The 19,135-nt window shown below is 44.7% G+C and overlaps 2 protein-coding genes across 2 annotated transcripts; one reads left to right on the forward strand and one right to left on the reverse strand.

The window, feature by feature from the left end:
- Positions 1-253: 253 nt before the first annotated feature.
- Positions 254-6,816, reverse strand: LOC127778086 (proline-rich receptor-like protein kinase PERK9). Its single transcript, XM_052304738.1, has 2 exons — positions 5,831-6,816; positions 254-707 (listed from the first exon to the last, which is right to left on the reverse strand). Exons 1-2 carry the CDS (start codon positions 6,494-6,496, stop codon positions 603-605), a joined length of 771 nt encoding a protein of 256 aa, XP_052160698.1. The 5' UTR covers positions 6,497-6,816; the 3' UTR covers positions 254-602.
- Positions 6,817-15,846: 9,030 nt separating this feature from the next.
- On the forward strand, positions 15,847-17,614 carry LOC127775891 (UDP-glycosyltransferase CGT-like). The gene has a single exon (XM_052302200.1). The coding sequence runs from the start codon at positions 15,915-15,917 to the stop codon at positions 17,352-17,354; it is 1,440 nt and encodes a 479-aa protein (XP_052158160.1). The 5' UTR covers positions 15,847-15,914; the 3' UTR covers positions 17,355-17,614.
- Positions 17,615-19,135: the final 1,521 nt, after the last annotated feature.

Here is a 19,135-nt window from a genome sequence, read left to right on the forward strand (position 1 = left end):
CAGGAGGTAAAATATATATTGGTTCATGTAGGGTCTATTTGGTACAGCTCTAACTCCTAAATTTAACTCCAGGAGTTGAGTCTGGAATGGAGTTGTGGAGCTGCCTAAACCCAACTCTACAACTCTAGTACATTTTGTGAGAGAGCTCCACTCAACTACACTCCCAGTTTTAGTGGAGCTGAAACTGTTTGGTTGAGCTACAGCTCTAGGAGGGGTGGAGCTGGAGCTGGAACTGTGCCAAATAGGCCCGTAGTAGTGAGCACTATATAGAATTGGTGCATGTAGTAGTGAGCTCTATACATGACGTAGGGGTTGCTTGGTTATCAACTAACATTGTTATAACTTATTTTAGAAAAGTGTGGCTTGTCATATTTTTTTTTCTATAGATTGTAAGTTGTATTTGTGGTAAAGTTAGATAAAAGATTATCTATGATATGTGAAGCAAGGTGCTTAGAAAATGTGTTAATTTACAACTATGATAATTAGCAAAAACATAGTTATGGAGGTTTGGCGGTCTAAAGTATGGATGAAAGAATTAAACCAAACAACCCCATAGATTCACTGATGAAAAATATTAGCCGAGCCCATCAAAAGCCATCAGCTCACGCATCACGACGTTGATTGTGGTCTTGCGAGTCCCCCCGGTACATAGGAGCCTGTGCAGAGCGAACGCTGATCCAAGAGTCCGCGCGCTTGACTGTAACACCCTGAATAATACTCCTATTCAGTTAAAAAATCAGTAAAAATTTGAATTTTTTTTAGAACTTTTGCATCATGCGCAGTGATCTTTGCTGGAGTTGGGTGGAAGTTCAACTTAAAACAAAGCTATGAATAACTAAATCCCGTAATCATACCAAGGGGATGAAATGAATTAATTTACAAAATTTTATATACAACTTAGACAGTATAAATAAGGAGAAATTAGTTACCAAGTTAATTTCTAATCCAAATATAATGCCCACAATTGAGCAAGCATATAATTTGACACTAAGAGACCATGAGTTAAATTAATTGTCAATACAACAAATATTATTTAACTCTAGAAAATAATTGTCACCTTAATCTGAGTGGAGACCATAAGGCTAAAGAGACGTCAATAAATTAAATTACAAATATAATCAAATTATCAATTCTCTCAACCCATAAAGAAATACCCCTAAATTCAAAAACATAAACTTAAGTCTAAATCTCCTTCTCGGGCTCAAACCTCTAGCCAAGCCCAACCCATCTCCCTTCCATTACCCTCCACCTCTTCTGTTGGGCCAGATCTAGGAGGAAAGTCAATTTATGTCCCCCAACATTGGAAAAACTTTACCTGAGTCCCTCTTTTTGTCGCCGAGCTCAAATCGTCCCTAAGAAAACCAGATATAATACATCCCTTAACTTACAAACTAGGTCACTTTAGTTCCTAAGGCAGTGTTGCTCCTGGTTTTAGCTAACGTGACAACTGAGTTAGCATGGGACCCACATGTCGGGGCATTTCAGTCCAACACAAAAAGTAAAATTAGTGGATTCCACACGTTCGGTGACACAAACTCAACTAACTTTTATGTTTCTGTTGGCATCAGTGGTGGTCGCTGGCGAGAACTTGCTGAGGAAAGGCGAAAGCATGGTGGAGTGGGGAGAGGAGGCGGCTAAGCAGCAAAGGTATTGCCACCTCCTCTGCGGCCTTGGCCGGTGGGACACGAAATTTTTTTATTTTTTACACTTTTTTGTTTTCTAAATTTTATTAATAGAACATTCTAGAAGGTATTTCCAAATCTTAACCTTTTGGCCACCGCCTGGCGTGGCTAAGTAACTCTATCACGTCACCCACAGCTGGTGTGGTAGAACAACGCTACCAAAAGGTTCAGTTTTCGAAAATATTGAAAAGGTATATTAATAAAATTAAAAAATAAAAAGGACTAAAAAAATTTCGTGGGACACCGTTAACTGCATTCGCACGACGTACGCAGCCACCCTGGTGCGCGTTGTGCGCCTCTATCGCTCCAAGTGGCGGCAGCTCTGCGATCGACTTCCTGGTGATCAAGCACTTCGTCGGCGAGGCCTTGCTGGTGCTCGGCACGGACCACCTCGCTTATGAGTGCGCCATCGGCATCAACCTAGAGTGCTCATCACCGCTGGAGGAAACCATCTATGTGCTCCCCACAGCGGCCTACTTCGAGTTCATCCCATTTGACATGGATGCTGGCCGTCATGCCGCCACAGCAGAGCCGGTGGACATCACGGCATTGAGGGGCCAGCAAAACGTACGAGCTGATCGCCGCCATGTTCCGTGGGCTGTACCGGTTCCGAATCAGTGATGTCGTGGGCCTCCACTACTACTCCCATCTGCTGCATTTCGTGAGCCGCACGCCACCGTAGCAAGAAAACTCCGATATCTGCACTGTTAGGGATGTGCAGAGAGAAGGGTCGAAGCCATGCTGGCCAGTAGCACAGCCGCTGCCATGGAGACTCGCCGCCACTTCGTTCACATCCTCTCCAATCCACCGCTTCCACCTCGGTCGAGCCGTCGAGCTCCCCAGTTTCCATAATCTCAACTCTGTCGCCGTCGTGTGAAGGGACGCTGCCGTCGGCACTGCTCTTCCCCTCCACTCCACCGCTCTCTCTCTCTCTCTCTCTCTCTCTCTGTGCCCTTAGGTTGAAGTAGAGTACCGCTTTCATCTGCGCTGCCACCCAGGTGCCCTGAGCAGAGCGCCACATTCGTCCGCACTACCAACACTGCCGCATCCATCGGCACTACCACTCCCGCTACATCCATCTCTCTCTCGCCACCTAGGTGCCCCAAGCCCAACGTGGAGCACGACATCCATCCGCACTATCGTCGCCACTGCACCCATCTCTCTCTCCACCCAGGTGCCCCAAGCCCGACGCAGAGCACCGCATCCATCCGCGCTGCCATCGTCGCCGCATCCACTCTCTCTTTATCTATCTATGTCTCTCTCCACCGACGTGGACTGCTCCTTGGAGAGGAGCAACTACTTGTGCACCGAGCTGCCATCGTCCTCGTCGCTGGCTATAGTAAGACCAGTCTAAATAAGGCTACGCCCTACAGTCGATACGGCTCTAATATAATACCAACTCTATGAAGACCCAAAATAGGACCACTTAAGTGCTACTCCAGAATCAAGCTAGCACATATAGACACAAAGATAATATCAAAGCCAACATCACAAAAGAAACCTAACAATTATTAATAAAATGACTACGATAAGATTATGTCTACAGTTTAAATTTATTCTGCTACGAAGGACCTAGGAATATAATAAAGTAGCAGTGAGAATAAGATAAATGCGTAGAAGCTCCGTTCAACTTGCCACATGCAGTCAACTGTGACACACGACCTATTCCTCGTCTTCAACAGCAAACTCTTCAGGAAACAATAGAAACATTTGTTCTATAATTGGGGCCATTACAAGGTGAGTATATTCTAGAATTCTCAATAAGTACACAGAAATATGCATATGCACGGCTAACAAAGAAGGCAATGGCTATTTTGCATAAACAACATATTTTAGTTATAAACAAATTATGAATAGATTTAAAACAACATTTATAAATAACGGGTGCTACCAACCATTCATCGACACATGATCTGTCCCCAACAAGACCATATAGCTATATTCATTAACCAGCACACAGCTCATTCCTGGTTTTCACAAACTGCCCCTCATGAGAAACCACAGCATGTCCATGACCACTGACGCAGCTTTTCGAATAGATTAGTTTAACTCTCAACAGATATTGTACAGCTTGACCCACAAGATACATCGTCATTTTAACGGCAATGCGCAAGTGTCACACATGAGGTTATGTGCAGCCAAGGAATATGTAAGGAGGCTCTTTAGACACTCCACCCCAACACTGCTTTCCCCCATTGAGACGCACTACTACAATACCCATTATTTTGGAAGGTTGGATAGATTATCCCGTGCGGTCACCCGGCCCGCCTGCACCTCCTCGTCTGGGAAAATCTTTATTTTCGCGTGCGGGCGGGCCGACCGCACGTGATAATCGATTATCCCGTGCGGTTGGGTTATACGGACCGCACGGGATAATCTATTATCACGTGCGGTGCAATAAGGCCGACCGCACGGGATAATCTATCTGAGTCGTCCTCTTGGACGGACCTGGAGCATCGACTTCCTTAAGGCAGTTCTTTCCTACCCTAACAAGGTTCCACATCCTGCTTTCGTCCAAAACACTCTTGGAACAATGCAGGCGGCGGAACCTTGTATGGGTAGGAAAAAACAGCCTTAACAAACGTCGAGCTCCTGGTCCATCCACGAGGCCGACGCATGTACGAGTCAGAGGTCTATCTTTCAACAAACGTGCTAGCACATTTTACGGATGACCAACGCATGTCCTATGTTGACGAAATGTTTTGTTTTTCCAATTTGTACTAGTCGGTTCCGTCTAGGAACTAAACCGACTAGTACAACTTGGCAACCATAACACTTCGTATTATAGCGGCATGATAACGTACGAACTACACTTCCTATATCTAATTTTAGGAGATTGGTAAGGAAAGCAAGATCGGTAAGGACCGTAAGATGGGTAACGATTTCAAGCTTGGTAAGGATATTCATCACAATGCACACTATGAAAGCATATGGCCTCAGTTTTGCTCAAAAATTATTCATCATTTACCACAAGTGTTGATTGTATGTTCTTATGTGAAAAAAAAAACAAGTGAAGTTCCCCCCCCCCCCCCCCCAAAAAAAAAATTCACAAGTGTAGTTGTTCTGTTCTCAAGCAAAAAAAAACAAGTGAAGTGCCCCCCCAAAAAAATTCACAACTGTAGTTGTTCTGTTCTCAAGCAAAAAAAAAAACAAGTGTAGTGCACCCCAAAAAAATTCACAAGTGTAGTTGTTCTGTTCTCAAGCAAAAAAAAAAAACAAGTGAAGTGCACCCCCAAAAAATTTCACAAGTGTTGTAGTTCTGTTCTCAAGCAAAAAATATCAAGTGAAGTGCCCCCCCCAAAAAAAAAAACAGAAACAAGTGTAGTTGTTCTGTTCTTGAGCATAGATAAACAAGTGAAGTGCCCCCAAAAAAAATTCACAAGATGATCTGTTCTTGAGCATTCATCATTGGCCATTTATCACCAACATAAAACAGCCCACATATATCAGCCACAAGTATAAAACAGCCCACATATCACCCACATATAAATCAGCCCACATATATCACCCACAACAATCACCCACATGTATTAACCACAGTGAGGCATAAAACAGCCCAAAATATACAGTACAAACAAGTATAAACAGCAAAAATAAATAGCATATATGTGCATCACATATATATAAACATATAGAAGCAAAATATATTTCATCATGTATATGCACAACAGCAGCAGGGGCATAACAGCATCATTTGCAAATTAGGAAAATATTTCAGCAGGGACATATATTTCATCATGTGTAGATAAAAAAAAAACAGCCCACAGTAACATAAAACAGCCATCTATCCCATATAGACATACATCTATTTATCACACAAGAGCACAAGTCCTATCTATCACAAAAATCCTCATCATCTCAAATATCATCTATCCATCTATCTATCACAAATATCATCATCATCTCAAATATCATCTATCTATCACAAACAACCATCTATCTATCACAAATATCTTCACTATCTCAACATCACAAATCAACATATCATTCATCCATTCAACCAAAAATCATTCATTCATTCAAAAATTTCATTCAACATTGCATCTATTGCATGCCTCTCCCACTGCATCATTCATCCATTTCACTGCATCATTCCATCCATTACCACTGCATCATCCAAAAAAAGAAGGCGGCGAAGAGTGGGGTACCTGGAGGAGGCTTGGGGAGGAGGTAGGAGGCGGCCGGCGGCTTGGCGGCGAGGTGGCCGGCCGCTGCTTGGGGGCGAGGTGGCCGCTGCTTGGAGAGGAGGTGGCCATCGGCTTGCGGAGGAAGTGGTCGGTGGTGTTGGTGGCAGCGTTGGTCGGTGGCGTCGTCGGCTTGGGGAGGAGGTCCGCCAACGGTGGTGTCGGCGACGTCGGCGGCATCGGTCGGGGAGGCAGTCGGCAGTGGCGTCGATGGGGATGAGGTGGCCGGCGTCGGCGTCGACGGGGATGAGGTGGTCGGCGTCGGCGATGTGGAGCGAGGGGGATGGAGGGGAGGGAGGCAGCGAGGGGGATGGAGGAGAGGGAGGCGGCGGTGGCGGCGATGTGGAGCGAGGGGACGGAGGCGGCGGACGGTGGCAGGCAAGGGGGAGAGGATGCGAGCGGCGGTGGTGGAGGAAGCCGATGAGTGGAGGAGGCGGTGGTGGATGCTGGGGAGGTGGGCACTGGCCCAGATCTGGGGGTGGAGGAGAAGAGGCGGCGGTGTGGGGGGAGGAAAAGAGGAGGTAGCGGCTGGCGGCGAGTGTGAGGAGGAGAGGAGGCAGCGGCGGCGAGGGCGAGGTGGAGAGGAGGCGCGCGGCGGCGACTTGGGGGAAGGATGAGAGCCGACGACATGGGGAGAGGAGAAGAGGAGGTGGCGGCTGAAGGCGAGTGCGAGGAGGAGAGGAGGCGGCGGCAGAGGGCGAGGTGGTGAGGAGGCGCGCGGCCCGGCCGGATCTGGCCGGCAGTGACCGGGGACGAGGAAGAGAGGCGGCCTGGATCTGGTTGGCGGCGTCGCCGGGGGGCTATCTGAAGAGGAGGCAGCGGAGGCGGGAGGAGAGGATTTTGGCGGCGGTGGAGGCGGGAGGAGAGGTTTTCGCCGCGGCGGCGGGAGAAATTTTGGCAGCCTGGCGGCGTGAGATTTTGCTTCGCCCGGACTTACAAATTTTCGTACCCCCCCCCCCCCCCCCCCCCATGCGAATCATCCCGTGCGGGGCGACTTCGAATCATTATCTCGTGCGGGCCAGGGCGGTCTAAGTGGCCCGCACGGGAAGAAAAAAAAGCCTAATTATTTTAATAAATATCATTATTTGTCTGGGGTTGTATTAATTATTATATTGACTATAGCACATTGAAAAATAGTTAATTAGTTGTTATAGTCCCATGTAAAATATAGTTAAATAATAAGTACAATTATTAATATCATGGTAAACCATAAATTAATAATAGTTTGGGTTAATTAAACCACGAATTATTCAAAATACAAATATAGATTAACAAAGAATTAAAACAGACATGAATTTTATTCGCAGCTAATTATTCATCGATATGATTAATATAAATAAAATACTGGACCATAAAATAAATTCAAAACGACGTATAGTACGGATAAACATGGATACCCCATCTCATTCGCAAAATAAGTTTCATCCAGCAATCGTTTACAAAATAAGTAGTACACACGATCGACATCTCACTAATGTTTGACAATTTTGGAAACACCATTCTCAACTTCCTTGATCCAGTTAGGAAAATCTGTGAACAAAGGGACGTCATCGTATTGGTTGTAATCTGATGCGTTTTCAATGCTATCAATGCCAACGATGTTTTGCTTTCTCGATACAACAATGGCCATCTTATCGTTAGAAGGGACACTAACATAGAAAACCTGAACAACACGCTTAGCAAAGAACCCACGGATCATCCTTGTGTCCTAGCTTGCTACGATCCACAACCGTCAGGCCGTAGTCATCGATGAATACGCCTGTTGTGTCTCTGACCCATTGGCATCGTAGCACCGGGATCTATATGTTAAGGCCATAGTGCAGGTCCCAAATGTCTTGTATGATCCCGTAGTAAGACTTCTTCTCACCTGATGCGTCAAACGCCTCCACCCGAACTCCGTTGTTCTGAGCTGCACTTTTCCTATCCTTGAACATCATGTAAAATCTATATCCGCCAATGTCGTACCCTTGCCATGAGGTCACAAGGCTAGTTGGGCCATTTGCTAGCATGCACAAAGTTTTTTCCTCCAGAGAATCACCCAACGACAGATCTTTCTCCTTCAACTATTTAGGAAATTTCCATTTCTGTTCTTTACAAATCCAAATGTCCGTTCTTCTAGGGTTGCGGGCTCTTATCTCGTTCATGTGTTCTTGAATGTACGGCTCGACGATGGCGAGCTGTTACAAAACACTGCCATGTGCTTCCGCTACATCTTTGAAGTCCTCATCATAGAACCTTTTCTTGCCTACGATCCCCGTCCCAGCTAACCGGACCTCGTGTAAAGGGGGGGTCATAGCGATGGGTTCGGCGTCCTTCATGTAATCTATGCAGCATTCGACCATTCCTCAGTTATGTACCCCTCTATCATTGATCCTTCCGGATGAGCTCGGTTACGGACATACCCTTTCAGCATGGACATGTACCTCTCGTACGCCCACATCTGGTGTAGGTATAGTGGACCAATCTCGATAATCTGAGGTACGATGTGGCCAATAAGATGCTCCATCATGTTGAAGTAAGCTGGGGGAAAAAACATCTCAGGCTGGCACGCTGTCTCGATTGCAAAATTTTGAAGGGGGCCTAACTCTTCAGGATCAAAAACCTTCTGTGATACTCGATTGAAAAAGTAGCACAACTTTGTTATCACTAACCGAGTGTGAACTGGCTTGACCGCTCTTATGGCAATCGGTAGGAAGATTGTTAACATCTTGTGACAATCATGAGCATTGTACCCAGAGATGGTCAAATCTTTCAAAGATACAAGTTTTCTGACGTTTGCTGAGAAACTGGTCGGGACTTTCACACTATGCAAGCATCTACATAAAGATATTTTCTCGTCAGGTGTTAGTGAGTAGCAAGCCGGAGGAATTTCGATCTTCCCATTTGGCAACTCTTTTGGGTGAAGCTCACGCCTTATGTCCAAATTGACGAGGTCGGTCCGGGACTTCAACCCATCTTTCATCTTACTCCGGATGTCCAGTAAAGTGCCAATGGTGCTATCAAACACATTCTTCTCAAGGTGCATTACGTTGATGGCATGCCGAACCTCCAGGTCTTTCCAGTAATCAAGATACCTGAAAAAAATTGAGTGCTTCTTGAAGGGCAGGTTACTTTCCTCTAAAGGTGCATCAGTTGTGTCCTGATCCGTACGTTTCTTCCTCTTGACGGGCTTCTTCTTTGGCTTGCCGAACACAACCTTAATGTTCTTTGTCAACTCGAAGACAGAACGACATGTACGTGTTTCAGGAGCTAGAAAGTTCTCTACTGTATTGTCGAATAATCTGGCCTTCACACGCCACCTATGCCTCTGTGGTAAGAACCGATGATGATGCATGTAAACACCCTTGGTTGACGAGGTGAGGTACTTGTACGACGTCTTGTCGATACATATGAGGCATTTGAACTTCCCCTTAAACTGGTCCGAGAGCGAAAAGTTTGCCGGTAAGTCGTTGATCGTAACGAATATGATGGCATGAACAGTGAAATGTTCCCTACGGTACTCGTCCCACATTCGTAACCCTTCCTCCCACAGTTCTTGCATGTCCTCCATCAATGGTTCCAGAAACACATCTATGTTAATCCTAGGCTGTCTTGGACCTTGTATAAGGATAGACAAAAGAATGTACTTTCGCTTCTAGCAAATCCATGTAGGCAAGTTGTACATCGTTAGAAGAACTGGCCAGTTGCTGTGTGTGCTGCTTAGGTCACCGAACGGGTTCATTCCATCTGCGCTCAATGCAAACCTGACATTTCTCGGGTCCTTTGCAAATTCCGGGTGTAGTGCATCAAAGTTTTTCCACTGTGGAGCATCGGGGTGGTGTCGGATCTTACCGTCATTTTTCCTACCCTCTTGGTGCCATCTCATCAACTCGGCATCGTCTCAGTTGGAATATAGCCGCTTCAGGCGATCTTTAACTGGCAGGTACCACATCACCATCCTAGGAATCTTTTTGTTCTCATCCACCGGTGCATCATCTTTGTCGACCACCTCTCCATCGGAGGCTCCGTTGCCCGTCTTGTACCGACTCGTCCCACATGTTGGGCAAGAGTCTCAATCCGCGAATTCCTTGCGGTACAGTATGCAATGATTTTCACATGCATGGATCTTCTGAACACCTAGAGACAATGGACATATCAATTTCTTCGCTTGATATGTGTTCGTCGGTAGCAGGTTTGGCTTAGAAAGCGTAACTCTCAAAAGATCCATCAAATCATTGAAGCTCGTGTCCGACCATCCATGTCTGGCCTTCAATCTGAGAAGTTCGAGCACCGAGCAAAGGACCGAATAGTCCTTGTTGCATCCTTTGGCTTCGTCATACAGAAGCTCCTTCGCTGCTTTTTCCAATGCTTCCCAATTGTCCAACCCTCGTCTTGTACCAGTTAGGACCTCAGGTTCAACGTGCCGCAACATATCTTCCAGATCAAAATCAATACCTTCATTCTCTATACCTGAGCCACCGTATTCCGGGATGTTTCCCTAGGACATGTCTTCGATTATAAAATTTCCTGCATCATCAAAACAGAAATCATCTAACTCTTCGTTACGACCACCGACTTCCCCATGAAAAGTCCATATCTCGTATCCCTTCTTAAATTCTCATTCTACGATGTGCGACAATACTTCATTCGGATCTTGCAGCAAGATCTCATTCCTACAAACTTTGCATGGGCAAAACATGCTCCTCAAATTCTCTCTCGCAACATGTGCCTTTGCGAGGTCAACAAATTTGCCTGCTTCCTTCAACAACGTTGGATGAGCTCTTTTCGTGTTGTGCATCCATGTCCGATCCATGACCTACAATAAAGCTTGCCATTAATACATCCATGCCCGATACAAACACGAATGTATTTAAATTGGAGGGAACTAATCAAGAAGTAATATTTAAAGTTTTACGGACTATTTAAACAGCCCCACAGCAATTTAAAGCATTAATAGAATATTGTCTATCCATTTATAAAAAATGAAAATATTCGTCCTTTCATCCAAATGAAAATAAATTTAATAGAGGCAAACCCAACGTTTCAATGTAGGTACTAATTACTTTTATAAACATGTAAAAGATTGCAATATGTATTTCTAAAAAAAACAAAAAGGTGCCTACACTATTCCATTTATAAAACTGCAAGTTTCTTCGTATTCCACCGATGAAAACTAACAAAAATGAAAGCAAATGAAGGAGGAGAACGAGCTCGACACCTTTTATATGGAACCCAATCAAAGATTTGAGGTCGAAAACCTTCCACCCTAATTTGTGGATGTTTAGGAGAGAGAAAACACCGGCCATACATGGCAACGGTCGGGCTGAGGCTTATATGCCCCCCGACCATCGCAAGCGGTCGCCTACTGTGGGCCGCACGGGATAATCGATTATCCCGTGCGGTCCGCTTAGGACAACTGCACGCGATAAAACGATTATCCCATCTGTAGTAGTGACAGCTTTCCCTCACATAGACAAGAAACTACCCATGGGTAACCTTCACACCTATCATCTAGTTACCTGGGCCAGTAGTGCTAAGACTCGGAATCCAACTGGTTCAGGTTGTTCTCATAAGAACGTATGGTTGTACGGTAGGCTCACATAAATGGCTTGTGAAGTGAAGTCCTTAATTGACATGGCAACTTACCAAACTACAATAGCACACGACATTGGTAGTAGCTTAAGGACACGCAGTTGTCACTTTGAGCCACTAAATAGCACGCAGCTTGACAGTAGGCTCACACATAGACCATGCCCGGTTATGATCACACAGATACATTACCACCTAACCCAGGTTCACACAGAACCACTCATCAACCTGATCCAAAACGTTTTATCGGCCCGTTGTTTATTACACAACAACACGTGCTATCGGAAAGATAGTACACAATCACACAGTTCATATACAAATATTTATAAATATATGATTAATCAAAATTATATTTTGCTTCAAAACAACCTTGAGCGGAGCTAAGCATAACTACTCTACCTTGAAATGAGCCCAATGTTCAACTCAGAAAAGCTAGGATGACAAGGTATCATAGGTAATCAATAATTATAAAAGGCAAGGTATAATAGCAATTAGGTCACCCTACCCATCCATAGCATATAAATAAAAGAATGCATGTGTTCAAAAAAATATTTATAAATAGGGTCCAATATGTTCACTTGCCTTCCTCCAAGTATCATTCCTGCATTGCACCTTCTACAGCGAACCACTCCTCTACTCCAACGTCTACACGATCATAAACGAAAAACAAATAAACAAAAGAAAAGACTAACTAAATAACATCAAATAAAATAAATAATTGAACAGGAATTAGAGCTCGATTTTAGAAGAATTTAGTGGGGGTAAAAATGGAGCGGATTCGGATGGATAGTGGTAATACCATATCCTAAACAATATTTTTAAGCGGATTCAGAGCGGATGCGGATGTAGAGCGGATTGTTTTGGATGTCGGAAATGGTGCGGACTCAGTTCGGAAACTGATTAAATTTGTTATATGTTATGTGTGTATGTAAGCAATACACCATTGAGTTAGCAATGCAAGGGACAACAATGTAATAATCAATGAACGGCCCATCGTAATAATTATGTACTTTAAGTACTAAACAACATTAATACATGATATCCATAATATAAAAAACAGCTAAGCAAGTGTTAGTTAGACGGTGAAAGCCCTGGACTAAGGAATCTAGGTTAATTGACGAATTAGGCCATTAGATGTGCCAACTCATGTTATATGCAACAGATAGAATGGTTACATGGGTTGATAATTTCGGATTATCCGGCAAACAACCTATCGGATAGTCCACATCTGCCGTATTTTACAGATACCATGTTCGCATCTGCATCCATATCCATCGGATTTCTAAAAACTCATACCATATCATTGTTTCAGACGGATTCGAAGTGGATAGGACCGGATAATATCTGATCTGTTTTCACCCCTAGAATTTAGAAAGAAGAACAGGTCAAATCGGAGTTCGAACGGATAAGTTATGACCTCGAGAAGTTCAAATTCAGAGAAAATCAAACGATAGAAAGAAAAGGAATATTCGAGGAATATACTATGGATATTTAATTCTTTAAATTGAATTATTTTTAATAAGAAAATTATAGTGGGGCCTACTGATCAGTGGCTCAGGTTTTGGTGGACTCGGTGTATGATGGATCGGCTGGCGTGGATGCCACGTGGTGACACTTGTATAGAGATAGATGACATGGCGATGATGTGGGTGGATCTAGGGCTGATGTGCCGAGGGAAGGAGTTATGGTAATCTGACTCTAAAGATTTAAGCGAGGAGATCGGATAGCTGCATGTTCCTCGTGTTTGATGCTCTTGTAATACTTTAAGGGGAAGTGCTACCGCGGTATTCTGTGCGTCTCAGATTTATCTGTGATCGTATCACATACCAACAATTGTATTATAGCGGATTTATAGCTAGATATTACTGTTATATTCATATAAATCTAGCCTAAATTAATTCACTTTCACTAAATTATGGATAGTTAAAAGAGAGAATGAATATAGATTTCGACTTGTCACGATGTGTTAAAACAGATTAGAAATTCAATATAATAATACTTTAAGAGATATTGCGGCCGGGAGATTTGCTAAGAAGCAAACGGAGACTGGAGACCATACTGAAGGACGCACATTTCGTTGAGGTGATTTTCTCATGGAACTGAACCCCCATATACCTGAAATACTATATTCTATTTTGGGCATTTTTTTCCTTATATACCATATACCCAAAATACTATATTCTATTTTGGGGTTTTTTCCTTAGGATTGCATCGGTTGTAGTCGGTTTCGATGGTAGGGATTAATGCAGGGACAAACCTATTTTTAAAGCAGATTCAACATTTTCTACATGTGGTAGGTGTTGTGTAATTGTCAAGAGAGATGGACCCCTAATTGTTTGCTGCAATTATTGTCTATGCATGTACTATTTATCATATTTATACAAAAGATATTGTACGGCTTGATTCATATGATTCAATTTTAACTTGTCGCACATCAATCTTATTACTGTAACTTTACATTATCATACTCACGCATTTTCACCATCGTCTCATATTTATAATGTAGCCCCTCGCAACGAAGTAGACGGTGTTAAGCTGTAGCAGCCCAAGGATGATATATGTAAGATGCTTGTCTTGTGTTGTCACCTCCACAACCTGAAACACTGTAAGGGCTCAGTTTGGGAAAACTGGTAGAAATGACGCTTGACGGGTTGAAGTAGCCTTTAGCTGATCACCTCCTGGCTTATGGACCGAATTGACCCGGACACATTTTTTTAATAAAATCATAATTTAATTGTGTAGGATAGGGAATCTATAAGATATACTCGATCATTCTGAAGTCCCTCACTTTAATTACTATTTTCCTTAGCAAGCATACCAATAATTCAATATAAGATCTATCTTTCTTAGAGTTATGTCTATGTATATAGAGGAAAGCTCTATAGCGCACGCGCGCCAAGAAAATAAATTGTGCACAGGCCTTATCAACTACCAACCGATTCCCCACTCTCTATATTCGCATAGATGAGACGTCTAGCGCTGCCGCTATTCCTCCTGTTCGTCGTGAGCGTGCACCTCCATCTCCAACCTCTCCATCGAGACATCATCAAGCCCAGAATCGGTTCCTCTTTCTTCCATCTCCCCGCCAGCTGCTTCCCCTACCTCTCTTCCCCCACCCCCTCCCCCGCCCCTCCCCCTCCTGATGGGTTCCCCTTTATCTCTCCTTCAGCATTTGTTCCCCTACCCTATTTCCTCATGTTGTTGAGACATCAGCGACATCCACCACTTCTCTATAGATTTATCCAGGTTTTGCGTTGAATTTTTTTTGGAATTTGAAGAAGGTTGATTGAAAGTTTAGGCTTTCACTGCTTCGATGAAAGTTTTATGATTTTTGAGATGAAAGTTTTGTGATTTTGAGATGAAAGTTCAAGTTTCCAATCAAAAATATTTTCAGATGAAAGTTTCAGATTTTGAATTAAAAGTTTTGTGATTTTGGGATAAAAGTTTCAATTAAAAGTTTCTTTTTTGAGATGAAAGTTTCGGGTTTCTAATTTAAATTTTTATAATTTTCAGACAAAAGTTTCATTTGAGTCGTTTTTTTCAATTTTGATATGAAAGTTTTAGATTTTGAGTTAAATGCTTTTTAAATTTGAGATAAAAGTTTTAGCATTCTTGTGGTCATATGGCATCAAGGAAGAAGAACAAGCTCTCGCCTCCGAATCAATGGGGAGTGGGGCTGAAACATGCGCACGACAGTGGGCCTCATGGGCTTGCTTGAGCACCTGTAGCGGAGCTGCGCCAAAGCGCTAAGCGCTAGCGGTGTCTTGACGTATACTCCGTATGTTGTCATCATCCAAACACCCCCGGTGGTGTTTGGATCCAGGGACTAAACTTTAGTCCTTGTCTCATCGGATGTTTGGAAACTAATTTAGAGTAATAAACATAGACTACATACAAAACTAATTACATAAATGAGAGCTAATTCGCGAAACAATTTGTTTAAGCCTAATTAATTTATAATTAGAGAATGTTTACTGTAGCATCACATAGGCTAATCATGAATTAATTATGCTCAATAGATTCATTTTGCGAATTAGTCCAGGGTTATAAAATGGATTTGGTCAGTAGTCTATATTTAATACTTCTAATTAGTATCCAAACATCCGATATTACAGGTACTAAAAAAATTCATCCAAACACCCCCGATATGTGTCACTGTATTTGCCAGATAGATGAATATATCTGTTTAAAAATTTCAGTCCCTTAACAACTGACAAAAGGACATTTCAATTAATTATACAAAAGGACATTTCAACTGTTAAGTGTGCATGGATATGCGAAGGGACGAACAGTAGCTAGTACTACACTAGAGATTTTTTTTAAGTACAGTAATAATCTAGATCTTTGAAAGACATACACCACACCATAAATAGAGCACGGTACCAAGCTAATGAGTACTGAGCAGTCGAGCTAGTGCCCAGCCTGGCGTTGAACATCACATTACGTACGTTTCAGCAAGCAGGTGCTCGATCGATCGGCCATGGCACCGCCCACGGTGCTCAACTCCGGCGAGCCCGACGCCCGACGCCGCGCGCGGCCGCACGTCGTCTTCGTCCCGAGCGCCGGCATGGGCCACCTCCTCCCGTTCTTCCGCTTCATCGGCGCGCTGTCCGCCCACGACGTCGACATCTCCGTCGTCACCGTCCTCCCCACCGTGTCGGCCAACGAGGCCGACCACTTCGCCCGCCTCTTCCACGACTTCCCCAGCATCCGCCGCGTCGACTTCAACCTGCTGCCGCTCGACGCCTCCGAGTTCCCCGGCGCCGACCCGTTCCTGCTCCGGTGGGAGGCCCTGCGCCGCTCCATGCACCTCCTCGCCCCGGCCATCGCCGGCGTCGCCCCGCGCGCCACGGCCGTCGTCACCGACGTCACGCTGGTGTCCCACGTGAACCCCATCGCCAAGGACCTTCGCCTCCAGTGCCACGTGCTGTTCATCTCATCCGCGACCATGATGTCCCTCTGCTCCTACTTCCCCATCTACCTCGACAACAAGGATGCCCAGGCCGACGTCGGCGACGTCGACGTCCCCGGTGTTCGTCACCTGAAGATGTCCTGGCTGCCGCAGCCGCTGCTCGACCTGGACATGCTCTTCACGAAGCAGTTCATCGAGAACGGCCGCGAGGTGGTCAAGACCGACGGCGTTCTGATCAACACGTTCGACGCGCTGGAGCCGGTGGCGCTCGCCGCCCTGCGGGACGGCACCGTCGTCCGCGGGTTCCCGCCGGTGTTCGCCGTCGGCCCGTACAGCTCGCTCGCGAGCGAGAAGAAGGCCGCCGACGCAGATCAGAGCTCGGCGCTCGCCTGGCTCGACCAGCAGCCGGCGCGGTCAGTGGTGTACGTCGCCTTCGGCAACCGTTGCACCGTGAGCAACGACCAGCTCCGAGAGATCGCGGCGGGGCTGGAGGCGAGCGGCTTCCGGTTCCTGTGGATCCTCAAGACCACGGTGGTGGACCGCGACGAGGCCGCCGCGGGCGGCGTCCGCGACGTGCTCGGCGACGGGTTCATGGAGCGCGTGAAGGGGCGCGGCATGGTGACCAAGGAATGGGTGGACCAGGAGGCGGTGCTCGGGCACCCGGCGGTGGGCCTGTTCCTGAGCCACAGCGGGTGGAACTCGGTGACCGAGGCGGCGGCGGCCGGCGTGCCGCTGCTGGCGTGGCCGCGGGGCGGCGACCACCGCGTGGCGGCGACGGTGGTGGCGAGCAGCGGCGTCGGGGTGTGGATGGAGCAGTGGAGCTGGGACGGGGAGGAGTGGTTGGTGAGCGGGGAGGAGATAGGGGGGAAGGTGAAGGAGATGATGGCCGACGACGCCGTGCGGGAGAGGGCGGCCAAGGTCGGCGAGGAGGCGGCCAAGGCCGTTGCGGAGGGCGGCACGAGCCACACGAGCATGCTGGAGTTTGTTGCAAAGCTCAAGGCTGCTTAATTAATTACGATGCATCTAAAGATAGTACAAGTACTATAGTACTACAAACTAGTAGTACAAAATAAAAGCGTGCATGCATGCAGGCTGAGTCGTTGGGTCTTGATGAGTGGGTGCACGTTTGTGTGTCGTGTCTGTATACTCCGTGTCACGTGAAGTTGGTTGATTCTCACTCCCTTTGTTCGAAAACAAATCAATCTACTACGACATATAATAAACCAACATTGGCTGCCATGTTAGAGCTTATTATACCTCCGTCACAGAATATATAGACTTTTATTTTTACATAATACAATTATTATATTAAGACAGTAGATAAAATGAAATAAGAAAAAGGTTGTGATAGAATGAAAAGTGAAGATAGGTAAAAGAATTTACTAATGGAGGGTTGTGATTAGTTGGGAAGAGAATATTGGTAGAGAAGTTGTATTTTAGGATTGAGAGAATAGATTTTGTGTCATGTGTACTTTTTTTTCAGTTTTTCTATATATTTTCAACAATTTGTTTTCTAAAGATTTAACAGATGTAACATGATGTAACTACATTGTAACTTGCATATAACTATAATTTAACTTCCGTAGTTTTGAACCGTTAGATTTTGTTGCACAATGTGAGAGGATGGAAAAAATCACAGCGCACACATGTGAACACATGTGAGAGGATTTACTCTCACTTTCATGGAAATAGCATGCAACGAAGGGACTTTTTTTTAAATTGTGTAAAAGTCACGTTGTAAATACATCATGATTGTACTACAATCACAAATGTATAGGCGGTCCCAATTTTTTGGGAAAAAACGAACCATTTAGCAGTTTGGAAAATGTACTAACAGAAAACAAGAAAGTTGTACTCCCTCCATCCACAAAAGTTACACCTATTACTTTTGTCACTAAGACTAAGGAGAAATTAAATCATCTTGGATGTTATAAAATCAAGTAGTGAATGCAAGCATGCAACCAACGAGTATTTAGATGACTCATTGGGTTCTAATCAAACATTTAATTTATCTCATCATTTAAGTCATGAATGCATAAAGACCACAAATAGGAACAACTTATTTGGAAGAACTCAAATGTGAAATATGTCTAACTTTTATGGATAGAGGGAGTAATTTGGAGTTAGAGGATAGAAAGTATGGGTGTATCTACCCCGGACCAACCAAAAAATTTCCTAACCTAAGACCCATGTAGAAAAATATAGTAAGAAAGAACTCATGTAATGTGAAGCGTGAAGTTGAAGTGTGGTTGTCTCGATGTCATGTCGTGTTCTTTTTTTAGCTTCCTCACCATATCGTGTTGTCATAGCAGTAGTCATCATGCCAGATGGCAACTACGAGTCCGAGACAGGGCCGGGGAAACAAACTAGCACGGCAAGGATGCATTGCGATGTCATTGCACCAGTCATCACGCCAGACGAAAACTAGAAGTCCGAGATAGAGGCAACAAACTGGCACGGCAAGGATGGGAGGTTATCAAGTAGTCAAGCCGACATGTCAGCAAACCGGAAAGGGCAAACGTCGTGACACGGCGTCCGCGCCTCTGTTGCGGCCAGCAGATAGCAACGTCACAAGGGCGACCAGGGCCGTGCCGTCAAATTTGTAGGCCCTGTAGAAGACTCTAAGTGAGACATAAATCAAGTACCAAATATAGCTAAAATAATGTATATACTGCAGAGCAAATGCGATATATCAAGAATAGTATATTTTTTAACTCCTATTTTGCATAATTAGAAACTGTCAAACTGAAAACGGAGAATGTTCATTGTTGTTGCTAGCTTGCTGCCTA

This window comes from Oryza glaberrima, chromosome 6 (assembly GCF_000147395.1).
Source record: "Oryza glaberrima chromosome 6, OglaRS2, whole genome shotgun sequence".
In the NCBI taxonomy this organism is placed as follows: Eukaryota; Viridiplantae; Streptophyta; class Magnoliopsida; order Poales; family Poaceae; genus Oryza; species Oryza glaberrima.

Bases quoted from the DNA above. Each gene is read 5' to 3' on its own strand.
- LOC127778086 (XM_052304738.1), bottom strand. From the start codon at position 6,496: ATGTCGTCGGCTCTCATCCTTCCCCCAAGTCGCCGCCGCGCGCCTCCT. The intron at 708-5,830 runs GTACCCCACTCT...AGTATTATTCAG, and splicing joins CCTCCCCAAGCCTCCTCCAG to GGTGTTACAGTCAAGCGCGC.
- LOC127775891 (XM_052302200.1), top strand. From the start codon at position 15,915: ATGGCACCGCCCACGGTGCTCAACTCCGGCGAGCCCGACGCCCGACGC.